The following is a 26,069-nucleotide window of genomic DNA, read 5'->3' as shown; positions in this document are numbered from 1 at the left end:
AAAGACTGATCGCTGGGAGGGTCATTGGGAGACATGGGGGCAGAGGTGACAGCTGGTGGTGGAGGGAAGGAGGAGGCAACAGGTAGAAGTGACAGCTGGCCATAGGGGCGGCTGGATGTGGGGATGGCACCCACCAGAGAAGACAGCCTGCTGGAGGAGAGGTGGGGATGGCACCCGCCAGAGTTGACAGCTGGCAAGAGGCAGGGATAGCACCCGCCAGAGAAGACAGCCCAACGGAGGGAAGAAGGCAGCAGGGATTGCACTGGCCAGAGATCACAGCCTGTCAGAGGGGAGGAGGCGGTGGGGATGGCACCCGCCAGAAGAGACAGCCGACTGGAGGGGAAGAGGCTGCGTTCCGCTCCCAAGCTGGCGTCCCTTCCAGTATCGGAGCATTTTCGCAAGTACCAATACTCATGCAAATACCAGTATCGGAGCAAACCTAGTATTTTTATTCTCTTTGCCTTCACACCCGCTTTAAGGTGGAAGCGCCTTATAGCACAGAGATTAATCATACACATCTAATTCTATATTTATTTTTTCCTTTTATAGATTTTTGCGCTTTATATATGGCAGTGGTATAAATCACATTATACATGATTGGAAGGAAGTGTATTGTAGTAAAATGTGATATGCATTTAAAAATATTAGGGCTGTTACTGATCAAAATTTTTCTGTTCGATTAAACGTTTTTTTTTTTTTTAATCGATTAATTGAATAATTTCGATTAATTATAACGCACATACAGTAATACCAAACAGTACCAAAAGCAGTCATAAAAACATGTAGCTAAGTATGATACTGGTATAAAAATGTGTAAAACGATTCCACTGCTGAATCCAGATGAGGAGAGGTTAACATCAGTCCGTCGGCATGTAGATGTCCCATGAAGGGAACGATCACAACTCCCAGTTGTCCCAGGTTGTAGAATCCCAGGTTGATAGAGGGAAGTGTAACAGCCCTTGCGTGTGGCAGATAGTAAAGTCCCGCCGGCATGCAAATATGAAGGCACAGCAAAGGAGCCCTTCAGATGGACACGGCAACCCCCGCCGGTGTCCGTGACGTCACCGGATCTCCGACGGAACTCCCTGAAGGCCCAGAAGCCAGCGGAGAGGTGAGTACTAATCAAAAGAATTTTAATCGATCAAAAAGATTTTGATCGATCAAAAAAAATTAAGGATTAATCGATTAATTAAAAAAGTTAATTTGCACAGCCCTAAAAAATATGTATATATTGTTCGGGCATAGTGATCGACCATAGAGGTCGGGGGGGGGGGGCTTTGGGTGCTGATGAACAAAAAAAAGGGGGGGGGATGCCATCCGGGCCTCTTAGAGGTCGGGGGGGGGGGGCTTTGGGTGCTGACGAACAAAAAAAGGTGGGGGATGCTATCCTGGGCCCCTGGGGACCACCGAGCCCTTTAGAGGTCGGGGGGGGCTTTGGGTGCTGATGGAAAAAAAAAGGGAGGTGCCATCCGGGCCCCTTAAAGGTCGGGGGGCTTTGGGTGCTGACGAACAAAAAAAGGAGGGGTTGCCATCCCCTGATGGCGGCCCTGCACAGGAGATATAAAAGTGGGTTTGTTCACAGCTGCAATAAGGAAACCAAATTCACCATAGCCCAGTAATACTTTAATCTATATTACAAAAGGTATCTTGCATATGGGAACACCTTGGGCAATAACATTTTTATTTGGTCATAAATTGCCTTTTTTCTTTTTTTCTAATGCACTTTGTTCACCTCTTAAATACACAATTTTGCTCCACTTATACGTGGATGTTTACATTAAACAGTTCCCGGCTAGCGCTGTAATAAAGAGAAGCAGTTTTAATTCCAGCATTTAAACGAGATGCCTCTGTCAAATTAAAATCAGGCGATCAAGGAGATGCTTTTTGCACAAAGGCTGAAACCAATTACAACGAGCCGACTTTAAATGTTTGAGATTATTGAATGTTGGTGTACAAACACAAGTCAACAGATTTGACAACGAGTGCTTGAAGTCGCTCATTTGCCCCCCCCCCCCCCCTGCCAATTCTGTAATATGATCCTTCAGGCAAATACACAACATAACAATGTACTCAGATAAGAAGATTAAGAAAAAGAAGCACACATACAAGAAAGTTTTAATACTGAACTACACAAAGTTACTGGAGCTAAGTGTGCAAACTGGAAGTTCGGATTTCACGGGCCGCCCTCCTGTTTAGGCTCAATGACTCAAAGTATTGAAGACGGTGGATCAGTAGGATGGTGAGGAAACTAGCAAGAGAAGTCTATGGGGGTTATTTATGAAAGGCAAATCCACTTTGCACTACAAGTGCAAACTACAAGTGCAAACTACAAGTGCAAACTACAAGTGCAAAGTGCACTTGAAATTGCACTGAAAGTACACTTGGAAGTGCAGTCGCTGTAGATCCGAGGGGGACATGCAAGGAAAATAAAAAAACAGCATTTTAGCTTGCACATGATTGGATAAATAAAATCAGCAGAGCTTCCCCTCATTTCAGATCTACCCCTTAGACTTACAGTGACTGCACTTCCAAGTGCACTTTCAGTGCAATTTCTAGTGCACTTTGCACTCCTAGGCCTAGATTCAGGTACGGCCGATCTACGTTGCGCGGGCGTAGCGTACCGTATTTACGCTACGCCGCCACAACTTAGAGAGGCAAGTGCTGTATTCACAAAGCACTTGCCTCCTAAGTTACGGCGGCGTAGCGTAAATGGGCCGGCGTAAGCGCGCGTAATTTAAAGTAGGCTGTAGGGGGCGTGTTGTATTTAAATGAGGCTTGACCCCATGTAGATGCATGGCCGAACGAACGGCGCATGCGCGCGTATGCTCAGTATCACGACGTATTTCCGCCCAAAAATACGTCGGCTCAATGCCTGTGATGTGAACGTAATTTACGCACAGCTCTATTCGCGTACGATATACGCAGACAATGTAAAAAGATACGCTTGTTCCGACGTCCATACTTTGCATGGGATGCGCCACCTAGAGACCAGCTTTATCTTTACGCCGGTATATCTCTAACATAAACGGCGTAACTAATTGCGACGGGCGCACGTACGTTCGTGAATCGGCGTATCTAGTCATTTGCATATTCTACGCCGAAGCGCCACCTAGCGGCCAGCGTAAATATGCACCTTAAGATACGACGCGTAGGAGACTTGCTCTGCTCGTATCTTAGCCTAATTTAAGAGTATCTGGTTTCCAGAATACGCTTAAATTTACGACGGTGCAGATTCGGACTTACGACGGCGTATCTACCGATACGCCGACGTAAGTCTCTGAGAATCTGGCCCCTAGTTTGCACTTGTAGTGCAAAGTGGATTTGCCCTTCGTAAATAACCCCCTATATGTTCCTCTCATGATTGATGCCCTTTAGTCACTTGCCAACCGGGCCTAAAACTTCTCACATGTAAAATCTCTTTTTGCTAGAAAATTATTTAGAACCCCCAAATGTTTATATATATACATATATACATATACACACACATACACACATACATACAGTATATCTCACAAAAGTGAGTACACCCCTCACATTTTTGTAAATATTTTATTCTATCTTTTCATGCGACAACACTTTGCTACAATGTAAAGTAGTGAGTGTACAGCTTGTATAACCAATTATTTTTATTTTTCTAAACCTGTAAGGCAAAAGGCATAATGAGCTAGTATGCATCTCATACTAGTTCCATATGAAATACCTACCTTAGAACAAGGCGTCGGTATCTCACCCGGTCCACGCCGAGGGAGCGGACATTTTCCCTCAGCGTGTTTTCCGGGTATCGCGGCTCCGGCGCTGTGAGTGGCCGGAGCCGCGATGTCGTCACTCCCGCGTATGCGCGCGTGAGACTTCTTTCCGGCAAGGTCCGGCGTCTGTCAGACCTTTCAGCCGGCGAACTCAGAGCGCATGCTCTGTAGGTCAAAGTGTAAAAAAAGGGTATACAACCGCTTTAAAGAGGAAGTAAACCCAAAAAAAAAAAACTGCAAGAGAAAGGCATAATGAGCTAGTATGCATAGCATACTATCTCATTATGAATGACTTACCTGAGATCAAAGCCCCCAAAGCACTTCTCGTTCCCCTCTTCCGCCGCCACCACGTCCCCTCCGAGCGACTTCCGGGTATCGCCGCTCCGGCGCTGTGACTGGTGATGACGTCACTCCCGCGCATGCGTGTGAGACCGCCATGATCCCATTTATAAAACCGGGATGTGATCATCTGTCCCACCCCCTAAAACACGCCTCTTTATCCCCCTCTTTTTTTATATATACACACACCTTTTCTCCCCCTACCCCCTTCCTTTCTTTAGCTTTTTCTTCTCACCCTCATTAGTCTTCTTTCTCTGTACACAAAAACCTACTGCGCATAGTCTTCTTCTGCGCAGTAGGAAAACACCAGGTGTGTCCTTCTGGCGACAGCCCTATGCTGGGGCGCCTAGCTAGGGTACTTTAATAGACCATTGGGTTACTCTTGGTCTCTTTATGATACCCCTTTCCCTCTTTGGTATGAAATGGAATCAACGTTGGCTATAAGTAAATTTGTTATCCTTGTCCGGTCCAACTATTTTTTTTTTCTTAAAGTCAGCAGCTACAAAACACTGTAGCTGCTGACTTTTAATAAGGACACCTACCTGTCCTAGGCGCCTGCGATGTCGGCCCCCTGAGGCCGATCCCTCGATCATTGCAGCTCCCGGCGCTGCCATGCTCACTAACGGAAAACCGGGCAGTGGAGTCTCGCGGCGCTGTATGAATGGGTGGCTGCTCTCTGGGATAAACACAGTTCCTAGAAGGCAGCGCGCACCATTCCCCAGAAGACAAACGCAAGAATGAAGACCAGCCGCGGACTAAGAAGAGGCAGATTAGGAACATCCGCATACCGTGTTTCCCTGAAAATAAGCCCGGGTCTTATATTAATTTTGTCAACAAAAGACCCAGTAGGGCTTATTTTTGGAGTAGGTCTTAACATATTCTCTCTCTCCCTGCCTGTGAGGAATCCCCAGTTTAAGCAAACTTAAAATACCCAAATTCTCTCTTTTACAGTAGCACACAATGCAGAATGTGTGTGCACTTGCAATCCAACAGTGCCAAACACCTCAGCTCTCCTCCACCTCTACCAGCCACCAGCGAGGGGCCCCGGCCCCCCTCCATTTGCAATGCTCGAAGCAGGGAAGAGAACACACCAGCATGTGAAGAAATTTTTTTTGTGAATACCTTGTGGAGACAGGAGTATCCATGCTGCATACTGAACACAGTATGACATGTTGATTGCAGAGGCTCTGCACCGTACCTTCCGTGACCCGAAGCTCTGCAGGGGAGGGGGCAGAGCTTCGGGTCACGGAAGGTACGGTGCAGAGCCTCTGCAATCAACATGTCATACTGTGTTCAGTATGCAGCATGGATACTCCTGTCTCCACAAGGTATTCACAGACAGGCGGGAGAAGAGGAGACCAGCGGGGAGATCAGCTGTGCCCTGCTCTGTATCAAAGGCACCTGACAACGCTAGACACACACCGGATTATACAGCGTTTCCTCGAAAAGCACAATCACCTCAAACTAGGGCTTATTTTCGGGGTAGGGCTTATATTGCAGCCCTCCTGGAAAATAGCGCTAGGTCTTACTTTCGGGGAAACACGGCAGCAACCGCAGTTTCTGGTAAGTAAAACATATTCTTCTATTTTTTTGGGGTGGAACTCCACTTTTATCATTTAATTTCACTGCCTTGTATCACAGCTATGGATATCAGACTTTGTTGGGAACATTTTGTACCTAAGGTTAATTTTCTTGTGTGTTGACACATGAATGATGCAGAAACTGCCATCTTTTCTAAAATAAAATAAAATAAAAAAGTTAATGTTGATTGAGATTGTTTAGTTCCAAGCAGTAAAAGCTGCTTTAGCAAGCAGTAAAGGCACTTATAAACCCCTCATTTATCTCTGTAGCTAGAAGAACTTTAGAGAAATTTTCAAAGTTCACAACACAGACAGTGAAGTCGTAGCCGGCTGTCAGTCCTCTTTGTTGTGTGATCTTTGAAAATGAATAACTTTACGTTAAAATCAGCTAGAGATTTCACCTTGAGGACCCGACCCCTCTACCCCTTCAATGGGAAACAGTAAAATGTATTCTTCAAGGAGAATTCATCATACATGGCTTGTGCCTTAAAAAGGCCAGAACTGCCCACAAAAACGGACCTTCTGAAGGACATGCACACTCTCGGACAGCAACATAAATGGTCCCAAGCTGCTCAGACTTCGCAAATTCTCACAAATAAGTGAACTGAAATCTGATGCCTGTTAGACTAATTATATATGCATGAGTGAGTGAGTGAAAAACTTATATAGCGCTGCACATGCGAACTGAATCACCTCTGGGCGCTTGTTTGACCAGTTCTCCTTTGACCTCAAAAGAGATGGGTTTTGATCTTTCTCCTAAAGGCCAAGTGGTTCTCCTCCAACCGAATGGTGGTTGGTAAAGTGTTCCAAAGTCGAGGGCCTTGGACAGCAAATCTTCTTTCTCCTTTGGACTTGTATCTGGTTTTGGGGATTTGGAGTAGATTTTGGTTGGAGGATCGCAGGGGGCGATTGGGGTTGTAAGCCTTTAGTTTTTCGCATAGATATTTGGGAGCATTTCCCAAGATACATTTATGCGTCAGACAAAGTGCTTTGAAGGTGATTCTGTCCTTCACTGGCAGCCAGTGAAGGCTTCTCAGTGAGGAGGAGATAGATTCCCAAGGTTTTTTCCCAGTCACAAGACGCGCGGCTGTATTCTGAACGACCTGCAGGCAAGTGATTTGGTACTTTGGGAGTCCGAGGTAAAGGGCATTTGCATAGTCAAGTCTGGAGTTGACAATTGTTCCCACCACGACTGCTATGTCTTCTTTGGGAATAAATGGAATAAGTCTGCATAGTAGGCGCAGCAGATGATGGGATCCGCTGACTACTGACCCTATTTGTGCATCCATTGTCATGTAGGTGTCGAAGATGTCTCCAAGACTTTTGACTTTGGTGCTAGGGGTAATGATTTTTCCCAGAATGGGTGGAGGTGTCCAGGGTGTTGCCGGTTGATTCTTTCGATTGGCGTGTAACAGGAGAAGTTCAACATGCGACACAAAGACCTCACTCAGAGAACCCTGAATTTGCCAATAAAAGCAGTACACAACTTGCCAGATGCATTAAAGTGTTACTAAACCCACAACAGTAAAAATCAGTCTGTAAACGCAGTAAAGCATACTCGTTATACCCACTGTGGAACCTAAGGGGTTAATCTTTTGCATTGCGGTAAAAAGGCTGTTTGATCCCGTCTTCTCTGTTCTTTCCCTTCTTCCTTAGTCTCCAATCAATCTGCTGGTAGTAGAGACCCTTGTGGGCACTCTGCACATGCTCAGTTTGGTGTGTATTGCAAGGTATACTCACTGATCCTAACAGATCATGGCCTCCATGTATGGGGAACATGTGACCTCCCTCATGTGACAGAGATTGGGCCCGAGTACTGAGAGGCGAATGAGGGGAGGGGGTGACGTCAACTACCTTGGTAAGCTTCAATACCATCCAACACTGTAGTTTACCCAAGATGGATGCTTGAAATTAGGAGCCAACGTAGACAGATGTGTACCTCTTGCTGGGCTATCAGGAGGCACTTTGCCCTGGATAAGAAGATGACAGTTTCTCTTCGAAGCCATGACCCTAAGCTCTGGGGGGGGGGGGGGAGTGAAATGCATTGGGGGCATGGCCTGGTCAGAGCCCAGGTTGAGATTGCCACTTGATTTATTGCCATAGGACACCATATATGTGCGACTTCCAGGGGTTACACTTGCTTTCTTCTCTCTTTGAAACCAACCATATGCAACTCATGAGCCCTTATCTGTTATACAAGAAAGAGCTGCAAAAATATGCCTTATTTTTTGGTGAAAAAGATCCATTACTGAGCCACCACATTCAGTAAAAATGCATTACAGAACATACAGACGAATAAAGAAGATTTCTGGCCGCTAACTGAAATACATGTAAGTGGGCGCCTGACTGCTTGCAAAAATGTCTCATTGTTTGATAAGCGTCAGGCAACTCTATTTAATACACAATACAACAATAGGTTCTGTAATGTGTCTGTAGAGGCAAAAATGGAAATTCAGGGACGGAAGAGAAGTTCTATACCGCGGATCAAATACAGATGTTCATCGAGCGCAAGTACATTCATCAAAAACCCCACTTAATTAATTCTCGGGAACACGCTCTTTTGTCACTTAGAGGAATTATTGAAATTTTTATATTAGAAATTTTACCTGGATGAGAAAATGAGCTACACGTGTAAGATGATGGGAAGTGGCAGATGTATTAATCTGGGAAATATATGAGTGAGGAATTAATTCAATTGGTAAGCGTTAATTAAAACCGAATGAAAGGAATTTCCTATGCTTTGAGAAGATGAACTAATTCCTCAATAATGTTATAGGACTGCACTGCTGGGATGGTTAAAGAGGACTGAAATACCTTTCCTGCAGAAGAGGATCCACCAAACTCCCGCCAGTGCTGCTCACATGACCCAATATATTTGGTCACATGATCTCTGATGAAGGGGAGGAGCACCAAATCTAAACTCTGATCCTACTCTTTAAGAGAGAGCACAAAAAAACAACACTCGACGGGGGTACTAGGTAGGACTAGGACGGGAGGGTACTAGGTAGGACTAGGACGGGAGGGTACTAGGTAGGACTAGGACGGGGGTACTAGGTAGGACTAGGACGGGGGTACTAGGTAGGGCCAGTACGGGGGAACTAGGTAGGCCTAGGACAAGGGAACTAGGTAGGCCTAGGACGGGGGAACTAGGTAGGCCTAGGACGAGGGAACCAGGTAGGGCTAGGACGGGGTAACCAGGTAGGGCTAGGACGGGGTAACCAGGTAGGGCTAGGACGGGGTAACCAGGTAGGGCTAGGACGGGGTAACCAGGTAGGGCTATGACGGGGGTACTAGGTAGGGCTAGGACGGGGGTACTAGGTAGGGCTAGGACAGGGGTACTAGGTAGGGCTAGGACGGGGGTACTAGGTAGGGCTAGGACGGGGGTACTAGGTAGGACTAGGACCGGGGTACTAGGCAGGACTAGGACCGGGGTACTAGGCAGGACTAGGACCGGGGTACTAGGCAGGACTAGGACCGGGGTACTAGGCAGGACTAGGACGGGGGTACTAGGCAGGACTAGGACGGGGGTACTAGGCAGGACTAGGACGGGGGTACTAGGCAGGACTAGGACGGGGGTACTAGGCAGGACTAAGACGGGGGTACTAGGCAGGACTAGGACGGGGGTACTAGGCAGGACTAGGACGGGAGAACTAGGCAGGACTAGGACGGGAGAACTAGGCAGGACTAGGACGGGGGTACTAGGCAGGACTAGGACGGGAGAACTAGGCAGGACTAGGACGGGAGAACTAGGTAGGAGCCTCTCCCAAAGAGAGCATCCACCCAAGGCAGTGGATGAAGGAACCCCGCGACTACACATCCTTCATGAAAACACACACATAAGGGTGAAAAACGCCTAGTACATTGCAAGACGATATTATACTCACAAAGGTAAATGAAGTCAAGCCAAAAAGATGCAGAGCTCCAGCAGGTGGGACAGGATGCCTCATCCACTGGCACATGTTGGAGAAGCCAACGCAATTCAGAGGATAAGCCCCGTTCCTCAGAGCTCTGGAGTGGCGGCAAGTGATTTAGTAACAAGTTAAACCCTAAATATGGGTGTAACATGTAACTAAGGGTGAGCCTATCCTTTAAAGTGGTTGTAAAGGCTCAGTTTTTATTTACCTTCATGCATTCTAGTCCCCCCAGAAGCCCCCCCCCAATACTTACCTGAGCCCCATCTAAATACAGCGATGTGCACGAAACCAGCAGCTCTCTTTGGTCTCTGCCTCCTTTTTGGCTGAGACAGCAGCGTCAGCCACTGGCTCTTGCTACTGTCAATCACAGCCAGTGAGCAAATGAGGAGAGAGTGGGGTGGGGCCAAGCCGCACTCAGTATATGAATGGACACACAGAACAGCAGCTCGGGCACGAGCCTGCTTGTGTCTCCATATCAAGCTGCTTGCTATGGGGGCAGGAGGGAGGGGCCAGGAGCGCAGGTAGGAAACCCGAGAAGAGAATTGGGGCAGCTCTGTGTAAAACCACTGCATAGAGCAGGTAAGTATTACATGTTTGTTATTTAAAAAAAATCTGCCTTTAATATCACTTTGAACCAACTAAGTAAATGTTGGTTTTAATTTTGTACATGGACAAGGATCCTTCGGTTCTGTTGGGCTAAGCCTTGACTTTTCACGTCTATCCATTACAGAGTTCTAGTGTAATTCCAGGTAAGCATCCTCTTAATATGTGTATTTTTCTACTATAAATTCCACTGTTGATGCCCTCAATGATTACAGCAGAGCTACACAATGCAGGGAAACCTTGATGCAAGGTGAAGGTTCCACATAGATTTAATGTGTGTGTGTGTGCGTGTGTGTGTGTGCGCGCGCGTGTGTGTGCGTGCGTGTGCGCGTATATATCTCTATATATACACCCGGTAAATCTATCTATATAAACACGTATAAATAAAGAGATTTCAGTTCCACATCACAAAGAAGATAAAAAGGTCTCTTTTCGTAATGGTATAAAATCTCGGAGTTTTGTATTATGTGTGACTTACATGATGTTCTGGACCAGCAAAGAAAACTCTAAACTAGGGCTGTGGAAATTAACGTTTAATTAATCTTTAATTTTTTTGATCGATCAAAATCTTTTTGATTGATTAAAATTCTTTTGATTGGTACTCACCTCTCCGCCGGCTTCTGGGCCTTCAGGGAGTTCCGTCGGAGATCCGGTAACATCACAGACACCGGCGGGGCTTGCCGTGTCCATCGGAGGGGCTCCTTTGCTGTGCCTTCATATCTGCATGCCGACGGGACCTTACTATCTGCCACACGCAAGGGCTGTTACACTTCCCTCCATCACTGCCCTCCATCACTGCCCTCCATCACTGCCCTCCATCACTGCCCTCCATCACTGCCCTCTATCAACTTGGGATTCTACAACCATCCACTGGGAGTAGTGATAGTTCCCTTCATGGGACATCTACATTCCGACGGACTGATGTTAACCTCTCATCATCTGGATTCAGCAGTGGTATCATTGTACACATTTTTATACCAGTATCATACTTAGCTACATGTTTTTTATGACTGCTTTTGCTACCGTTTGGTATTGTTTGTGAGTTTATATTTTGAAGATTTTTTTGCATGGTGTTTTATTAAAACTGGTTTACAGTATTACACTATTGTGCACTTTTTTCTTTATTATTCATGTGGATACATTTTGTGGATTGCACTATTTGGAACGGATTCCTTATCAATACACCTGAGTGGTCCTGGTTACGCTTTTATGCCAAACACGTGAGTGTGAGGCCAATCGTTCTGCGTTTTTCTGAAGGGTGAAGGATTCACTGAACACTGTGGTGTGGTGGAAGAGTCTGAAGAAGAATTCAACACTTATGAACTTTATTTATTTTTGTCACCTTTAAACACTTGGTTTAATTCACGGGTTTTAGATATATATTTATCCGTCTTATTATTAGTTTTTTTGGTATACACTTAAAAAGTGTTGTGGTCACTGCTACACTTTATATATGAAGATTCAACTCTTTTTATATACATTTTTTATATTTTTTGTTTTTTGTTTAGGTAGTTATTTGAGCGCTGCTTAATATATTTAGTTACACATTTTCCATTAACAGGTGTTAGTGTACACATATCTATATATTTTGTCACACCGTTTGGTATTACTCGCACCATTTTTACAGTTTATGTAGCTACATCGATTTTATCTCCAGTAAAATATTTTTTTTGTTACCTACTTGAAGACTATAAAAGTTTTAATGCTATTCCCATTTAGCACTGCCTTTGTGTGTTTTTTGTATCCTGCTATCCATTTTTCCAGTGGTTGGGAGCTGCACTGGGAATCAGCCTGCAAGGAGATCAGCTAAAAGTAGTTTGATCTGTATGTGCTTTATAATTAATCGAAATTAGTCGATTAATCGATTAAAAAAAAAAAGCGATTAATCGAACACAAAACTTTTGATCAGTAACAGCCCTACTCTAAACCAATACTGATCGAACAGCACAATAATTGAACTAAGTCTGCACACAACCTGGTACAATTGTAGATCGCTCTGAAGGTCACGGTGGCCTTGTGAAAATGGTATGACTCACCAAAGAGGTGTTGAAGGCAACTTCTTTAAATTATATGCTTTCTCCTTACAGCCTGACATTGTGTACATCAAGAGATCCACCTTAGACCTGAAGAATACTTCTTAAGCTTTTACCTCCTGGACAATGACGGGCTAAAACATTCTATACTCATCGCTAAAGGGTATAATTAATAACTATTAATAACTAAATATAAACAGAAAATGAATTTAAAAGTAAGAATTAAAGTAAGCAAAAGAATTTATAAGAAAAAAACCTAAGATACCCGACATCATATTAGTCTTAAAGTGACATTAAAGTTTATTAAAAAAAAACAACTGAATGAAAGAAATTTTCAATGCTTCGAGAAGATTAAGGGGTTCGTGTTTTTTCACTTTAACCTCCCTGGCGGTATGATTATTTCAGATTTTAGGTGCTGAAAGCGGTACCATTATTTGCGAGGAAATTTGGCGTTTTATACTGTAGGCCTGTAATTCTTAGGAATAACTCACTTAAATCTGACCAAACAAGAGTCTAATAGGCATCCCCGGTATGAAATTTTTTTAAAAACAAAATTATAAATTATAATATAATAAATAATTATAAATAATTATAACAAATAATAATATAATTCTAATAAAAATTATTCAATAATGTAATCAACTCAAAATCACTGAAATTTACTCAGTTGCATAATTGTCGCTGTCATTACTTTTATTTTTTTATGACGAATTTCCCCACAAATCGCTATCGCACAATTCTGCAAGTGATTATAATTTATTATCGCCGTTTTCTAGCTGCTCTAAAACCATTTTTGACATAAAGGGACACTTTTGGTTGCTATGGACAATCTACAGTTTGCAGGGAGAAAGAACCGTTTTTATTATATAAAAGAACATGTAGGGCACTGGGCTGACCACTAGGGACAAGGGGGGTGTGTATTTTTTACATACAGTACTGTAATCTATAAGATTAAGATTAAAGTATACTGTATGTATAGTGTTTGTTTACTTTTTTGAATTTGGCGCCGATCTCCGCGTCGTAACGTCACAGGGAACGGAGATCGGCGGCACAGGAGGACACTGTGTGAATCGAGCGAGGTCCCGCTCGCTCACACAGCGCGGTGGCATCGCTGGATCCAGGAACAAGGTAAGCCAGCGCACGCTACCGATTTTACAGGTTACCGATTTTAGCACAAAAAATCCACCCCGAGTCACACTCGGGAATACCGCCAGGAGGGTTAATGCATCCTATGCAATGTAACCCCCTCGGGAGAGCTCTTCCCCAAGGGGGTTAACTAATGCGGGAGGAGCCACGAGAGCTGCCAAGGAACCCTAGAAGAGGATGTCTGGGGCCACTCTGTGCAAAGCGAGCTGCACAGTGGAGGCAAGTATGACATGTTTGTTATTTAAAAAAAATAAAACAGTAACTCTTTAGTATCCCTTTAACCAATTCCTCAATACTGTTATACGACTTCATTGATGTGATGGTTAAAGAGGACTGAAATACCTTTCCTGCAGAAGATGATTCACCAAACTCCCACCAGTGCTGCTCACATGACCCAATATATTTGGTCACATGATCTCTGCTGAAGAGAAGAAGCACCAAATTTGAACTCTGATCCTACTCACTCCTATCACTTCACCCCTGGACCATTTTGCAGCTTTTTGCGATTCGGCACTGCGTCGCTTTAAATGACAATTGCGCGGTTGTGCGACGTGGCTCCGAAAACAAAATTGGCGTCTTTTTTTTCCCACAAATAGAGCTTTCTTTTGGTGGTATTTGATCACCTCTGCATTTTTTATTTTTTGCGCTATAAACAAAAATAGAGCGACAATTTAAAAAAAAAAAAAAAAAAACACAATATTTTTTACATTTTGCTATAATAAATATCCCCCCAAAAATATATAAAAAAAATGTTTTTCCTCAGTTTAGGCCGATACGTATTCTTCTACATATTTTTGGTTAAAAAAAAAAATCGCAATAAGCGTTTATTAAATCGGTTTGCGCAAAAGTTATAGCGTCTACAAAATAGGGGATAGTTTTATGGCACTTTTATTAATTTATTTTTTTTACTAGTAATGGTGGCGATCAGTGATTTCTATCGTGACTGCGACATTATGGCGGACACATCGGACACTTTTGACACTATTTTGGGACCATTGTCATTTTCACAGTAATCAGTGCTATAAAAATGCACCGATTGCTGTGAAAATGACACTGGCACTGAAGGGGTTAACCTGGAGGGGGCGCTAAAGGGGTTAAGTGTGTCCTAATGTGTGTTTTATACTGTAGGGGGCATGGCTTGGCGTGTGACGTCACTGATCATCGTTCCCTATGACAGGGAACAGACGATCGGTGACAGGCTCACTAGGAAGCACAGGAAAAGGATTGTTTGCACTTACCTCTCCCCGTACTTCAGCTCTGTGACCCGATCGTAGGACACCAGCGGCAATCGGGTCCACGGGTCCCGCGGTCACAGAGCTCAGGACCGGGTCGCGAGCGCTCGACCTGCGGCTGGGCTCTTAAAGGGCAACGTTCCTGTATGTGCTTGTTCCCAGCCAAGCCGCTCTGCTGACGTATATCGGCGTGAGGCAGTCCTTAATGGGGAGTTCCAGGCTTTTTTAGGCTCGATTCACACCTATGCATGTTGCTTTTGAGTGTTTTTGCAATGCTTTTTGCGGTGCTTGCTGCGTTTTTTGATGTGCGTTTTAGCCAGTAATTTTTATTTTTTTACATTTCCTTTAACAACCAGCTATAAACAGGTTAAAAAAAAACGCAAAATGCAAATCGCGGCAAAATCGTGGTACTTGCGTTTTGGATGCAAGTCCATTGAATTCTATTGCATGCAAAACGCTGCTTTTTGCAGGAAAAAAAGTCCCTGAACCTTTCCAAAAACGCAGAGGCACAAAAAAGCATTGATGTGAACATGTTCCATAGAAAACCATGTTAAAAATTTCCCTGTATTTCTGCAAAATGCATCAAAAAAAGAATTAGTGTGAATGGAGCCTTAATGTCTATTAAAAGTCAGCAGCTACAAAAAGTGTAGCTGCCAACTTTTAATAAAAAAGCACTCACCTTCTCCACGGTCCAGCGACGCCGGCCGGAGCGCCGCTCCTCTCCCCCCCCCACCTCTCCGGCCGGTGTCTTCATTCTTAGTGTGGGCACCCGGCCGTGACAGCTTTCGGCTTCATGGCCGGGCACTCTCTGCTCATGCGTGAGCGGCGCTGCGCACTGTGATTGGTCAGGCGATCGCCTGGGACCTGTCACGTGTCCCAGGCGATCGCCTACAGGGACGGGCCGCTGTAGGCGATATGACGTATCGCCTAGGTGGTCCCTGGGCGGAAGTGGGATAGGAAGTCCCACTCCTCCTGAAGCCCCCACTCCCCCCCCCCCAAAAAAAATGGCATGCCAAATGTGGCATGTAAGGGGGCAAGGAGTGGATTAAGCGGAAGTTCCACTTTTGGGTGGAACTCCGCTTTAAGCTGTTAAAGCAGACCCTTCAGCCATTCTTTCTATCTATTAAATCTTCTGTTTTTACTTTGGATGGTAAAACTGTTTCTTCTGCCAGTAAAGACCTTATACAGCCCACTTCCTGTTTCTTGTCTGGTCATCAGTCTAGGCTTATGACATCATGCACATTATGACAAAATGAGAACGTCCGTGATTGGCGGAACACTGAACACAGTGTCTGCTGGGATGGGAGAGAATGAGAGAACGTTCGTGATAGGTGTTTCTCAGCAGACACAGTTCCGCCCATCACGGAAGGGACCAGGGGGAGACAGCAAGTTTTAAACAATGAATGGACGCCTGCAGCCTGTCAATTTCAGGCACAGTGACGATGGGCACAGTGAGGTTGCAATGGGCACAGTGAGGCGTGCAAATGGGCATTTTGACCCTCTTTTCCGCTTACAGTAGCTGCTGCATTCTCATCCTCTGCTTATACTCGAGTCAATACGTTTTCCCATTTTTTTTGTGGTAAAAATAGGTACCTCGGTTTATACTCTGGTATATACGGTACATAATGTATAAATTGTCTTGTTAATAAATTTTGTACTTTTAGGATATCACTGTTTTTGGTCCGTTAAAATTCCATTCTTTGAGGAATTTTCTTTTTAAATGCATATATCAGGGATGTGGACCTAAAACAGTTATCCAGAAAGTTGGCTAAATCTTTTTCATTTGGTGGTAAATCTCCCGATTTATTTTCAAAGGAAAACCGTCCCAAAAAAGTAAAAAAATGTTTTTTTAGATTTAGCTGTATATTTCTTGCTACTACCATAACTTACCACCAAAGAACAACCTAAAATACATTCTCCTTCTCCTGATGATCGCAGCGATACCACATATGTGTATGTTATTTGTTGTTTGTACCCGCAGCTCAGAAAACAATAGTACGCATTTTGCTTATTTTTTTTTTGTCCTACCGAATACAGACTGACACTGAATGACACCGATACTAAAAAAAATAAAAATCCTGCCCAAAATATACTGACCCTGACCTTTGACCCACACACTAACCCTGACCTATCAAACCCTGATCTAATTATTTTTTTCTTTATTTTTTTTATATTATTTTCTTTTATCTCTTTTTTAAATCCGCTGCACTTTCAGTCTTTGTACTCCACAAATAATAGTACACTTGCAAATGTACCTGGATTTCAATTGAGAATTTTGCATGCATTTACAAATGTATACTCCTTACTTTTACTCTTCGCTAAGTTAAATACAGTAAATTAGCGAGGGATAGGTACATCCAACTCAAATTTATACACAGAGCGTACTTTACACCTGTGAGACTCTCTAGAATTTACCCATCCCAAACAGATAGATGTCCCAAATGTACTACTGACTTGGGTACCTTCTTACACGTTGTATGGTCATGTCCTGTTATTCAACAATTTTGGTCGGAGGTGGTTGATGTCATTAACTCTGTGGGCAATCTGCATATAGACCTGAACCCAATTGTACTGCTCCTGGGAGTTTGCGATAATGTTATATCTAACACGCACAAAAGGCTGTTTGTATTTTACGCCTCCTTTTATGCTAGAAGGGCTATCCTACTTAAGTGGAAGCAGCCGGAGCCTCCAACGGTTTCCCAGTGGAGGGCCCTGGTGGACGCCACATTACCGCTGTATAAGCTCACGTATATATAAACCGTAAATGTCCTAAGAAATTCGAGAAGATATGGGGCGCTTGGACCAAGAACTGAACTTGTGGACCCGGACACTGCCCCTGCGGGGCTCCTGCTGTCTTCTGCCCCTTGGTTCCCCCTCCCCTCTCCCTCTTCTTCATCTTCCCTCCTTTTCCTCACCCTGTCCCCCTCTCCCTCTTCCTCCACCCTTCCTTTTCTCCTCCGTCCTCTTCTCCTTTTTGTTGCTCCTTCTGAATCTTCTGATCTGGAGTTTCATTCTGAAATTCCAATCACTTCCTAGTTTGGGCCACGACCTATGGGTACTTATGAATAGCTGATGCCACCCGTACCTAATGTGTGAAATGGTGTATTCTTTGTTTGATGCGACGGTATGATTGTGCTGTGAAATGTGCCAGGTTCTCTACTGAGATATTTGAGATTCTGTATATGACTTTGTTTATCCTGTAATGTTTATAGCTGCATTATGTTCTTTTTCTTTTCTTTGTTTGTTTGTATGTCTTTATGCTTCTCCTTCTGGAGACAAATAAAAACTTTTCTGTTAAAAATACAGTAAATTAAATCTTGCTCTCCAGCTGTGCTGTTCATCATATCCTTGTCTAGCAATGCTCTTGTAACTATTTGCAGCTCCTGTATCCACCCATATTATATTGAAAAAAATGAATGAGTCCCTTGGAAGTGTTCTTTTTTAGGTAGGCTATCCCTTGCAAAAAAAAGTACTGAATAAAATTGTTGCTTTTACCTGTGTTATTGGAACGTAGAGAGGCTCTCCATTGTTTAATAAGGACAGACTTCCAAACTGATGCAAGCGTCCATCAGGTTTTAGCATTGCTGCCTCTTTAGCCTCCTCTTTGGTTGACTGTTTCCTAGTTGCGTCCTGTGTGCTCTCTGTCAGTTCCTCTGTGTCGCTCTGACACTCAAAGAATTCATCCTCGCTGTCGCTCCAAGAGTCCCAGGACTTCCCCACGTCATACTTGCCCTTTTCCGATTCTGTAGAATGGGCCGACTCATGCGCTGCCTTGTACAGGGAGGTACTTGAGGAACGGTCAGTGGTTTCTGCCTTCTTGGCATCATCCCGTGCCTTCTTCCGCTCAATGCAGCAGTTCAACATCTACAGGACAGGAAGACAGAACATAAACATAAACCACAATATGTTTCAGGCTTGAATGCAAAAAGTTTGTAATACTGTAAAATACAATATAAAAATAAAAATCGCGTACCTGGAGCTTTTGATGAAGTAGGCAACATTTAAGATCTGGAGGGCCGCCGCTTAACCTACAAAACAAGAAAAAGCATATGTACTTATAGTTTACAATTTTTTAAGAACTGACAGCTAGTAAAAAATAATCATGTATTTGCAATTAAAACTATGCTTACATATAGAAAAATGTTCTTAGCATTTAATGGGGTATAACTCTTTTTTAGTATGATATCACTTACATATATCCCTTAGGCTCCACCCTGTGTGTTACAGCACGCACCACACGACTTCATCAGGAAAACCTTTTTATGTGTGTGTGTGACGTAACATATAGGGCGGAGCCTGAGGCATCACATGACCGGAAGTAATGTCATACCATAAAGTTTTACCTCATTGAAGGCTAAGAGAATTTTTCTATAATGTTACCATTTTAATCACAAATAAAGCATTATTATACGGTTTTACACTATTGGGAGCATCCTCTTTTTTCCCAAATGGCACAGGAGTAACATACATCAAATGGGAAAGGTGCTCTTAAAGGGACCAGCACCCTTATTTTCTAGGAGGTATACCTCGCAGGGGTTAATTACAAACCTATTATCTAGAAAATACAGCAGTCAATGTAAATTAGAGCCGGTTCACACTGGGGCGACTCGTCAGGCGACTCAGCCGACAAGTCGCATCCTAGTCTATTCAATAGAACCATTCTAATAGGAGCGTCGCAAGTCGCTCCGACTTAGAAAAAGGTTCTTGTACGACTTTGGGGGCGACTTGCATTGACTTCTATACAGAAGTCATATTGCAAGTCGCCTCTGAAGTCGTCTTCAGGATGCCTTGCCGAGTCGCACTCGAAGTCGTGCCACCCCAGTGTGAACCGGCTCTTAGCGTTTGCTCATAATACCTTAATCTAAGCAACCAGATTCAGCAGACTGTTTATAGTTCTTGAATTTCTGCTTTTCAACTTCCTATTACTACTATTACCATTACAAAGCTACAGGGCCTAGAACCAGTGAACACAACAGGCTACACTTACTTAGATTCATATTCAGACTTTGAAGTACAACTACAGGCAAAACTTTTTATTTTATTTTGAATAGAGTAAGGTAGGGGCATAAAATTTCAAAAATTATTTTTGCCATCTGTGTTCCATTTTGGAGATTTCTGCCCCATAGCCAAACAAGAAGTGAGAGGAAATCCCTGCAAATTATGGGAATCTCTTAGGGACCCCCAGGTCACCAGAACTAGTGTTCCCATTGGAAGATTTACACTCTATTACTTTTTTGGGACAAACCAAAATGTGGGATTTTCTTTTACATTCACTTTTGATGATAATGGTAAACAGGACAAATAGAAAGGGTGAATCTTCCCAACAGGAGCACAGACAGCAGTAAAAACTGACAGGTATTCTAATCCTTCTCCACTCTATCCATAACTAAAAAAAAGTTTTGCCTTTTCGTTATACATTAAAGCCCAACTCTAGGAAAAAGTGTAAAATTATCTCTTGCAGTTGCGTTGCAACTCATTTTGTCTAGGGGCAAGAAGAAACCATTTTACTCATCTGATCAATCTACTGGCAGATGACACACCCTCACAATCCAACAGTCCCATTAAATCTGGGGGTCTTCAAACTTTCTAAGCAAAGGGCCAGTTTTAACCTTCTTAAGGCATTAGAGGGGTCGAACTGTGGCCAGTGGGAGTAGACCATGCCCCAGCATCAGTGCCCTATCATTGGTTTTACTGGGAGGAATAGTGCCCCATTGTTGGCATCAATGGAAAGAATAGTCCCCATAGTTGGTGTCAGGGGGAATAATGACTCAAGGGCCAGATAAAGGCAAGCAAATGGCCACATCTAGCCCCTGGGTGCAGTTTGGAGACCACTGCTTTACACCATGTCCAATGCAGAACTAAAACTATGGACCCTTCACTAGCCTGGAGTCCTGACATCATCAAGACCAGTGGTCTTAAAGATGTCTTGATGACCACTGCAGCCCGGGGTTCGGATCTGGCCCTTTGCTTGCCTTTATCCAACCCTTGGGACCCTTTTTTACCCACTGATGCAAGACATTATTCATCCCAATGACACCAATTGGGTATAATTCCGGTTACGGACATCAACAATGGTGGGGCACTATTCCTCCTACTGAAGCAAACGATAGGGCACTATTTCTCCCACTACTACCAATGATGGGGCACTATTCCTCCCACTAATACCAACGATGAGACACTATTCCTCCCAATGACACCGATTATGGGGCATTATTCCTCCCACTGACACCGATATGACACCACTCCTCTCACGGACACCAACAATGGGGCACCATTTCTCCACTGACCCCAACATTAAGTGTCAGTGGGAGGAATTCCTGCCCCTAATGCCAAAGATGCATTGTTTACTCCCACTGTCATCAAGACAAATTTTTACTGTCAGTTGCCACAGTCCGTCCCCTGTAAAAGTCTGAAGGACAGTAAACTGGTCCTTTAGAAAGTTTGGAGACCCCTGGTGTAGACTAATAGAATGTGGGGGAGAAGAAGCTGCAGGGACTGGTCTAAATGCAGGGAAGATCTGGAGGGTGGAGTAAATATTTTTTTTTTGTTCCCCTAGTCCGATAGGAGCAATTAACCCCTGTAGTGCTGGCACAGCTCCACTGCGAGGGATAATTTTTTGGGCTTTAAAGCAGATCAATGTATATTATTTTAAATGGATAATAAGAGCACCTTAGAACATGCAAAAAAATTTCAGCAAGGGACAACACAAAGAGCATATACATCTGTTCATTGCTGTGCACAATAATAAAATGAAGATGCGTTGCAGATGTGCATTGAAGGGGCGCAAATAACTTTGCACTGCAATGCTCATCTACATGGAGTTCACGCAAAAAAACAATATAAAGGTTTGTAATTGGGCAATGCCTCCTTGTTGCACTGAGGTCCTGTTTTTTCTTTTACTACTTTAATTTTAATTCCTTTTAAGTTCTGCCAAACTCTTGAAACGTTATTAACATATACTATTATTGTATAGTTGGCAGGTCGAAGCTGTCACCTGACTGGACTTACAGCTTTGGCAGCACTGTAAAAAAATTAAAAAAAAACACAAGATTGATGTTGAGTTCAGATTTAATAAAAAAAAAAACACACATTTAAAAAATGGTTTGAAAATAAGATTGTTTGGTCTGAAACCGAAAAATCACTGTGCGTGGGCAGGCTGAACATCTGTAATAAACAGATCCTTTTCTGTACACAGTCTGTTTATAAATTGTCTTACATTTACATCATTTTCCGAGTGTTTAATGTGTTTGGTAATAATGAAAAAGGAATTTTAAAGAAAATGTAGAGTGGTTTTAAGCATATTTTATTTGATATTGCTAGAACTAGAAACGTACTTAAAAAATAATAATAATTTTAGTAAGGGAATTATGAAATATTGCATAATAATTTTACAAAGATTTCAACCCAGTAAAAAGCTTGTTAAAGTGGAGTTCCACCCATAAATATAACATTACATCAGTAGTTTTAAAAAAATGTCATTAATCCTTTATGAAATTTTTTCTTTTTTTTAGATGCCTTCAAAGTGTTGTTGCTATGCAGAATAGTTAATCTTCCCACTTCCTGCACCTAGGTGCTTAAGCTTCTTAACCTACACCGCACAGACTCCTGGGAATGTAGTGGGTGTAACTTTCCAGGAGTCTGTGCATTCCCCAGTCTCAAAGAATCATGTGACTTGGACAGCACAGGTGCTGAAACCTGATCTGACACTGCTTGTGCAGTACTGAGCATGTGCTAGATTTGCAAGGCTGAAATCCAGGAAGTCATACAGTCTGGCTTCATGATGCCCACACTTAAGATGGCCCCAGTCAATTTCTATTTTATAAAGTGTCTAAATGCTGTAACAACCTAACAAAACGGACCTTAGTTTACAGACTAACTTTACTAGAATACATTAAGCTTGTGTATTACAGGGGTATTTATATTTAAAAAGTGAAATTGTGGCCGGAACTCCGCTTTAATATACAGTAATACCATCAGCAGGGGCTGGCTGCCCATCCATTAAGGGTGCATGGGTGCCCCCCTCTATCTGTGCGTCCGGCCCCCATGCAGGACATCAGTTGCATGAATTCCAATGGGGGGGGTTTTGAAGCACGTGATTAGAGAGCCAGAGGCTCCAATTAGCCTCAAAAAAGGGTAGGCTCAAGTTGCAGAGCACTGCAAACCGAGCCTACCCAGTTGTGTGGGCCGAAAGGAGAAGGCAAAGGCCGAAAGGAGAAGCGTTCCTCTGGTGGCAGAGGAGGAGGGAGGAGACAGAAGCCGCCATGATGCCCACGGAAGAGAGAAGGGGAAGCCGCTTGTGACACCCGCCGCCTGTCACCATAGATGGGGTAAGTTCTTCGGAACCGACTGACCGGACCGGGGGGGGGGTGTCTGTGGGTGCACTGTTTGCCACCCCCAAACATTTACCACCAGCCACCACTGACCATCAGTCAGCCCAAAAGTGACACTTTACTTTGCATTTTGCCTTTGAAAATCCTGTGTTATATACTGTATTAAATAATCGAAAAAATAAACCCAAAATAATCAGCTTTTAATTGGTGTATGCGTCTCTGCTGAATATTTTCTCTCACTTGCAGTCTGAAAAAAACATTGTCAACATAACTGTTAAATGAAAAAAGATATTTTGAAAAGATCCAACACAAAAAATAAAAATTACTGAACAGTATTGGTAACAAAAGTGACCAGCATTAACAGAAATATTCCAAGGTAAAGCCGATCTCCAGCTATTAGTGAAGTTTAAATAGTTCATTTGGATCAAGCTGGTTCAGACAAATTATTACCTTCACTAATAGACGTGCCAGCTGTGTGCTATATGAACTATACGTAGCCTCAGCTATTATTCAGCTCTTTGTTCCAGCAGCAGGATGGGAATTAGCTACCCTGCTCCCGGATACAATATCAAGTCAGGTTGATCGCTGTTCAGCCATTCACAGGAAGCTTTTTTTTTCTATGAATGAATACAAAGCTTCCTTTGAATGGCTGAATTAGAGATGATGATGTCATCCGGCCGACTCTTCACCTCAGTCAGAGGAAGGTTTGTATTCATTAATACGGTAATATACAAAATTCCCTGTGAATGGCTCTGCCCAGCTCAGAAAGGGTCAGATGGAATACAGATTGCTACCATAAAGTAGACCTTTCAATCGGCCCTCTCAAGCAGATTGTTGGCAATCTTGAGTTTATTCCAGGTATTTATTATACGAAAATTCCTCTACTGAATGGATTTTGGACCCTCTCCAATTAGACAGGTAGTTTGTTCATCTGGCTTAAAACCTCTTGTGGAGAGTTCTCCTTCCATGACAGGGTGGATGGGTCCATTATATACAATAAAGGCATTTATATTTTATAAGCTATAAGCTCAAGGTAAATAGGCAAGATCTAAAGCCATAGACACTGGAAGACTACTGTTCCCACCATTAATTATGTGGAGGAACTTAATTCTATCATTCATGAGGATGGAAAAAATAACTGCTAACCTCTTCGAAGGGTACCCGAAATTTTTGTGACTTGGGTATTTTCTGACTCACTATTCTACTTTAACCAAAGTGCTATCTTTCCTATAATTGCTTGGCTATGCAGCTGGCAGTTCTGGTGATCCCCTGGTCCGGAGTACTCCCTTGCTTAATTTTTCTATCTTTTTCTTTTGTTTTCCCTCACATTTCTCTGTCCAAGACACTGGGTCCTTGATTGCATAGGTTTTCGTACCATTGGTAAATTGTATTTATTCTATCTTTCCTATAATAGCTTGCAGAACTTCGGCTAGGATGCTGGTAGCTCTCGTGATCTCCCTTCCTTCCTTACTTTTTCCATCTCTTTCATTTGCTCTACTCCAATCTCTCTGTCCAAGATACTGGCTCCTTGCTCGCATAGGTTTTTGTACCACTGGTAAATGTTATCAATTTATTCTATCCTTCCTATAATGGCTTTAAAAGGGGAGTTCCACCCACAATTTCACTTTTTAAAATATAAATACCCCTGTAATACACAAGCTTAATGTAGTCCAGTAAAGTTTGTCTGTAAACTAAGGTCAGTTTTGTTAGGTTGTTGGAGCATTTAGTTAGTTTATAATCTAGAAATAGACAGTGGCCATCTTAAGTGTGGGCATCATGAAGCCAGACTGTATGACTTCCTGGATTTCAGCCTTGCAGAGCTCGCACATGCTCAGTGCTGCACAAGCGATGTAATAGGTTGCAGTCAGGTTTCCATAGCAACGGGAGTGTCAGAGGAAGTTGCCGCCCCTTATCTATGCAAATAGGCTATTTGCAAGGACTACTGGGATACATGATGCCTATCCCAGAAACCCTTGCGACTTAATAGCCTAGGCTAATAAGGAGGAGGAAGTAATGAAGGACTACAAAATAAAGGTATTTACATGCAACAAAATAAATAAAAATTGTCCATTCTGAACACTATGAGATTAGGGCATGCAGCACAGACAAACATAAAAAAATGGGTGGAACTCCACTTTAAGAACTGCCGGAAGATCTGGTGATCTCCTGGTCCGGTGTCCTCTCTTCCTTGCTCACATTTTCTATCTCTTTATTTTGTTTTCCTCACATTTCTCTGTCCAAGACACTGGCTCTTTGCTCGCGTAAGTTTTTGTACCATTGGTACATTTTATTTATTTATTCTATGATATCTATAATAGCTTGCAGAACTTTGGCTATGCTGTTGGTAACTCTGGTGAGATCCCGTTTTGGAGTCCTCCCTTGCTTCCTTTTTCTATCCCTTTCCTTTGTTTTCCTCACATTTCTCTGTCCAAGACACTGGCTCCTTGCTCACATAGCTTTTCATACCATTGGTAAATATTATTTCTTTATTTTAGAACGATTGCGATGACATTATTCATACCTAGATTGCCCTATCATGTAAATCACAACACAACAGGGTCTCTCCAATTCACAGTAGGCTTGTGTTTCAATGCTGTACATGACTTGCATTACCAACTTGCATGTCTGAATTTGTTTCAAAAAACTTTAAGGCCCCTTTCACACGGACAGATCGAATGGTGCTTTTAGCTGCAGATTTTGCCGTTTTCTACCGCAGCTAAAAGCACACAATGCTTTCCTATGGCCCCTTTCACACACAGCGTTTAGCTGCGATTTCGTTACATGCGGTTTGGTGCGATCAGCGCGACTTCACTTTAGGGTGGAGAACCGCTTTAACTGCGGCAAAACAGCCGTCCGTGTGAAAGGGGCCTAAAAAATGTGTTCTTTAAAAAAATAGTGGACCTTCCATATACACAGGACACATTGTAATAGAGAGCTAGGGGTACCCACCCTGAAATCATATGATTGTTCTCCCATCGAAAGCGCATCTCCAGTACGAACTCCTGCCATAAATGTGCCACACCTCGCACCCCTCCATGGTAGAAGTTGACCATGCACAGGCACAGAGCCAGCTTGTAGGTTAGGCTGTCCGCCGGTGCCGATTTAAGCTGGCTGTACAGGTTCTGTGAACAGAGAAACAATCACAT

The 26,069-nt window shown here is 43.3% G+C and overlaps 1 protein-coding gene across 1 annotated transcript in view; it reads right to left on the bottom strand.

Annotated features, from left to right (window-relative positions):
• The window catches only part of RAB3GAP1 (RAB3 GTPase activating protein catalytic subunit 1), a 208,109-nt gene that overhangs the window by 80,580 nt on the left and 101,460 nt on the right, over nt 1–26,069 (bottom strand). Inside the window, exons 15-17 of the mRNA XM_040358096.1 lie at nt 25,873–26,045; nt 18,567–18,621; nt 18,089–18,457 (exon numbers count right to left, since the gene is read on the bottom strand). Coding sequence (XP_040214030.1) covers nt 18,089–18,457; nt 18,567–18,621; nt 25,873–26,045 — 597 coding nt within the window. The remainder of the gene's footprint in view (nt 1–18,088; nt 18,458–18,566; nt 18,622–25,872; nt 26,046–26,069) is intronic.

The sequence above is a fragment of the Rana temporaria genome, chromosome 6 (genome assembly GCF_905171775.1).
Source record: "Rana temporaria chromosome 6, aRanTem1.1, whole genome shotgun sequence".
NCBI lineage: Eukaryota > Metazoa > Chordata > Amphibia > Anura > Ranidae > Rana > Rana temporaria.
This window is presented reverse-complemented; position numbering and strand designations above follow the sequence as displayed.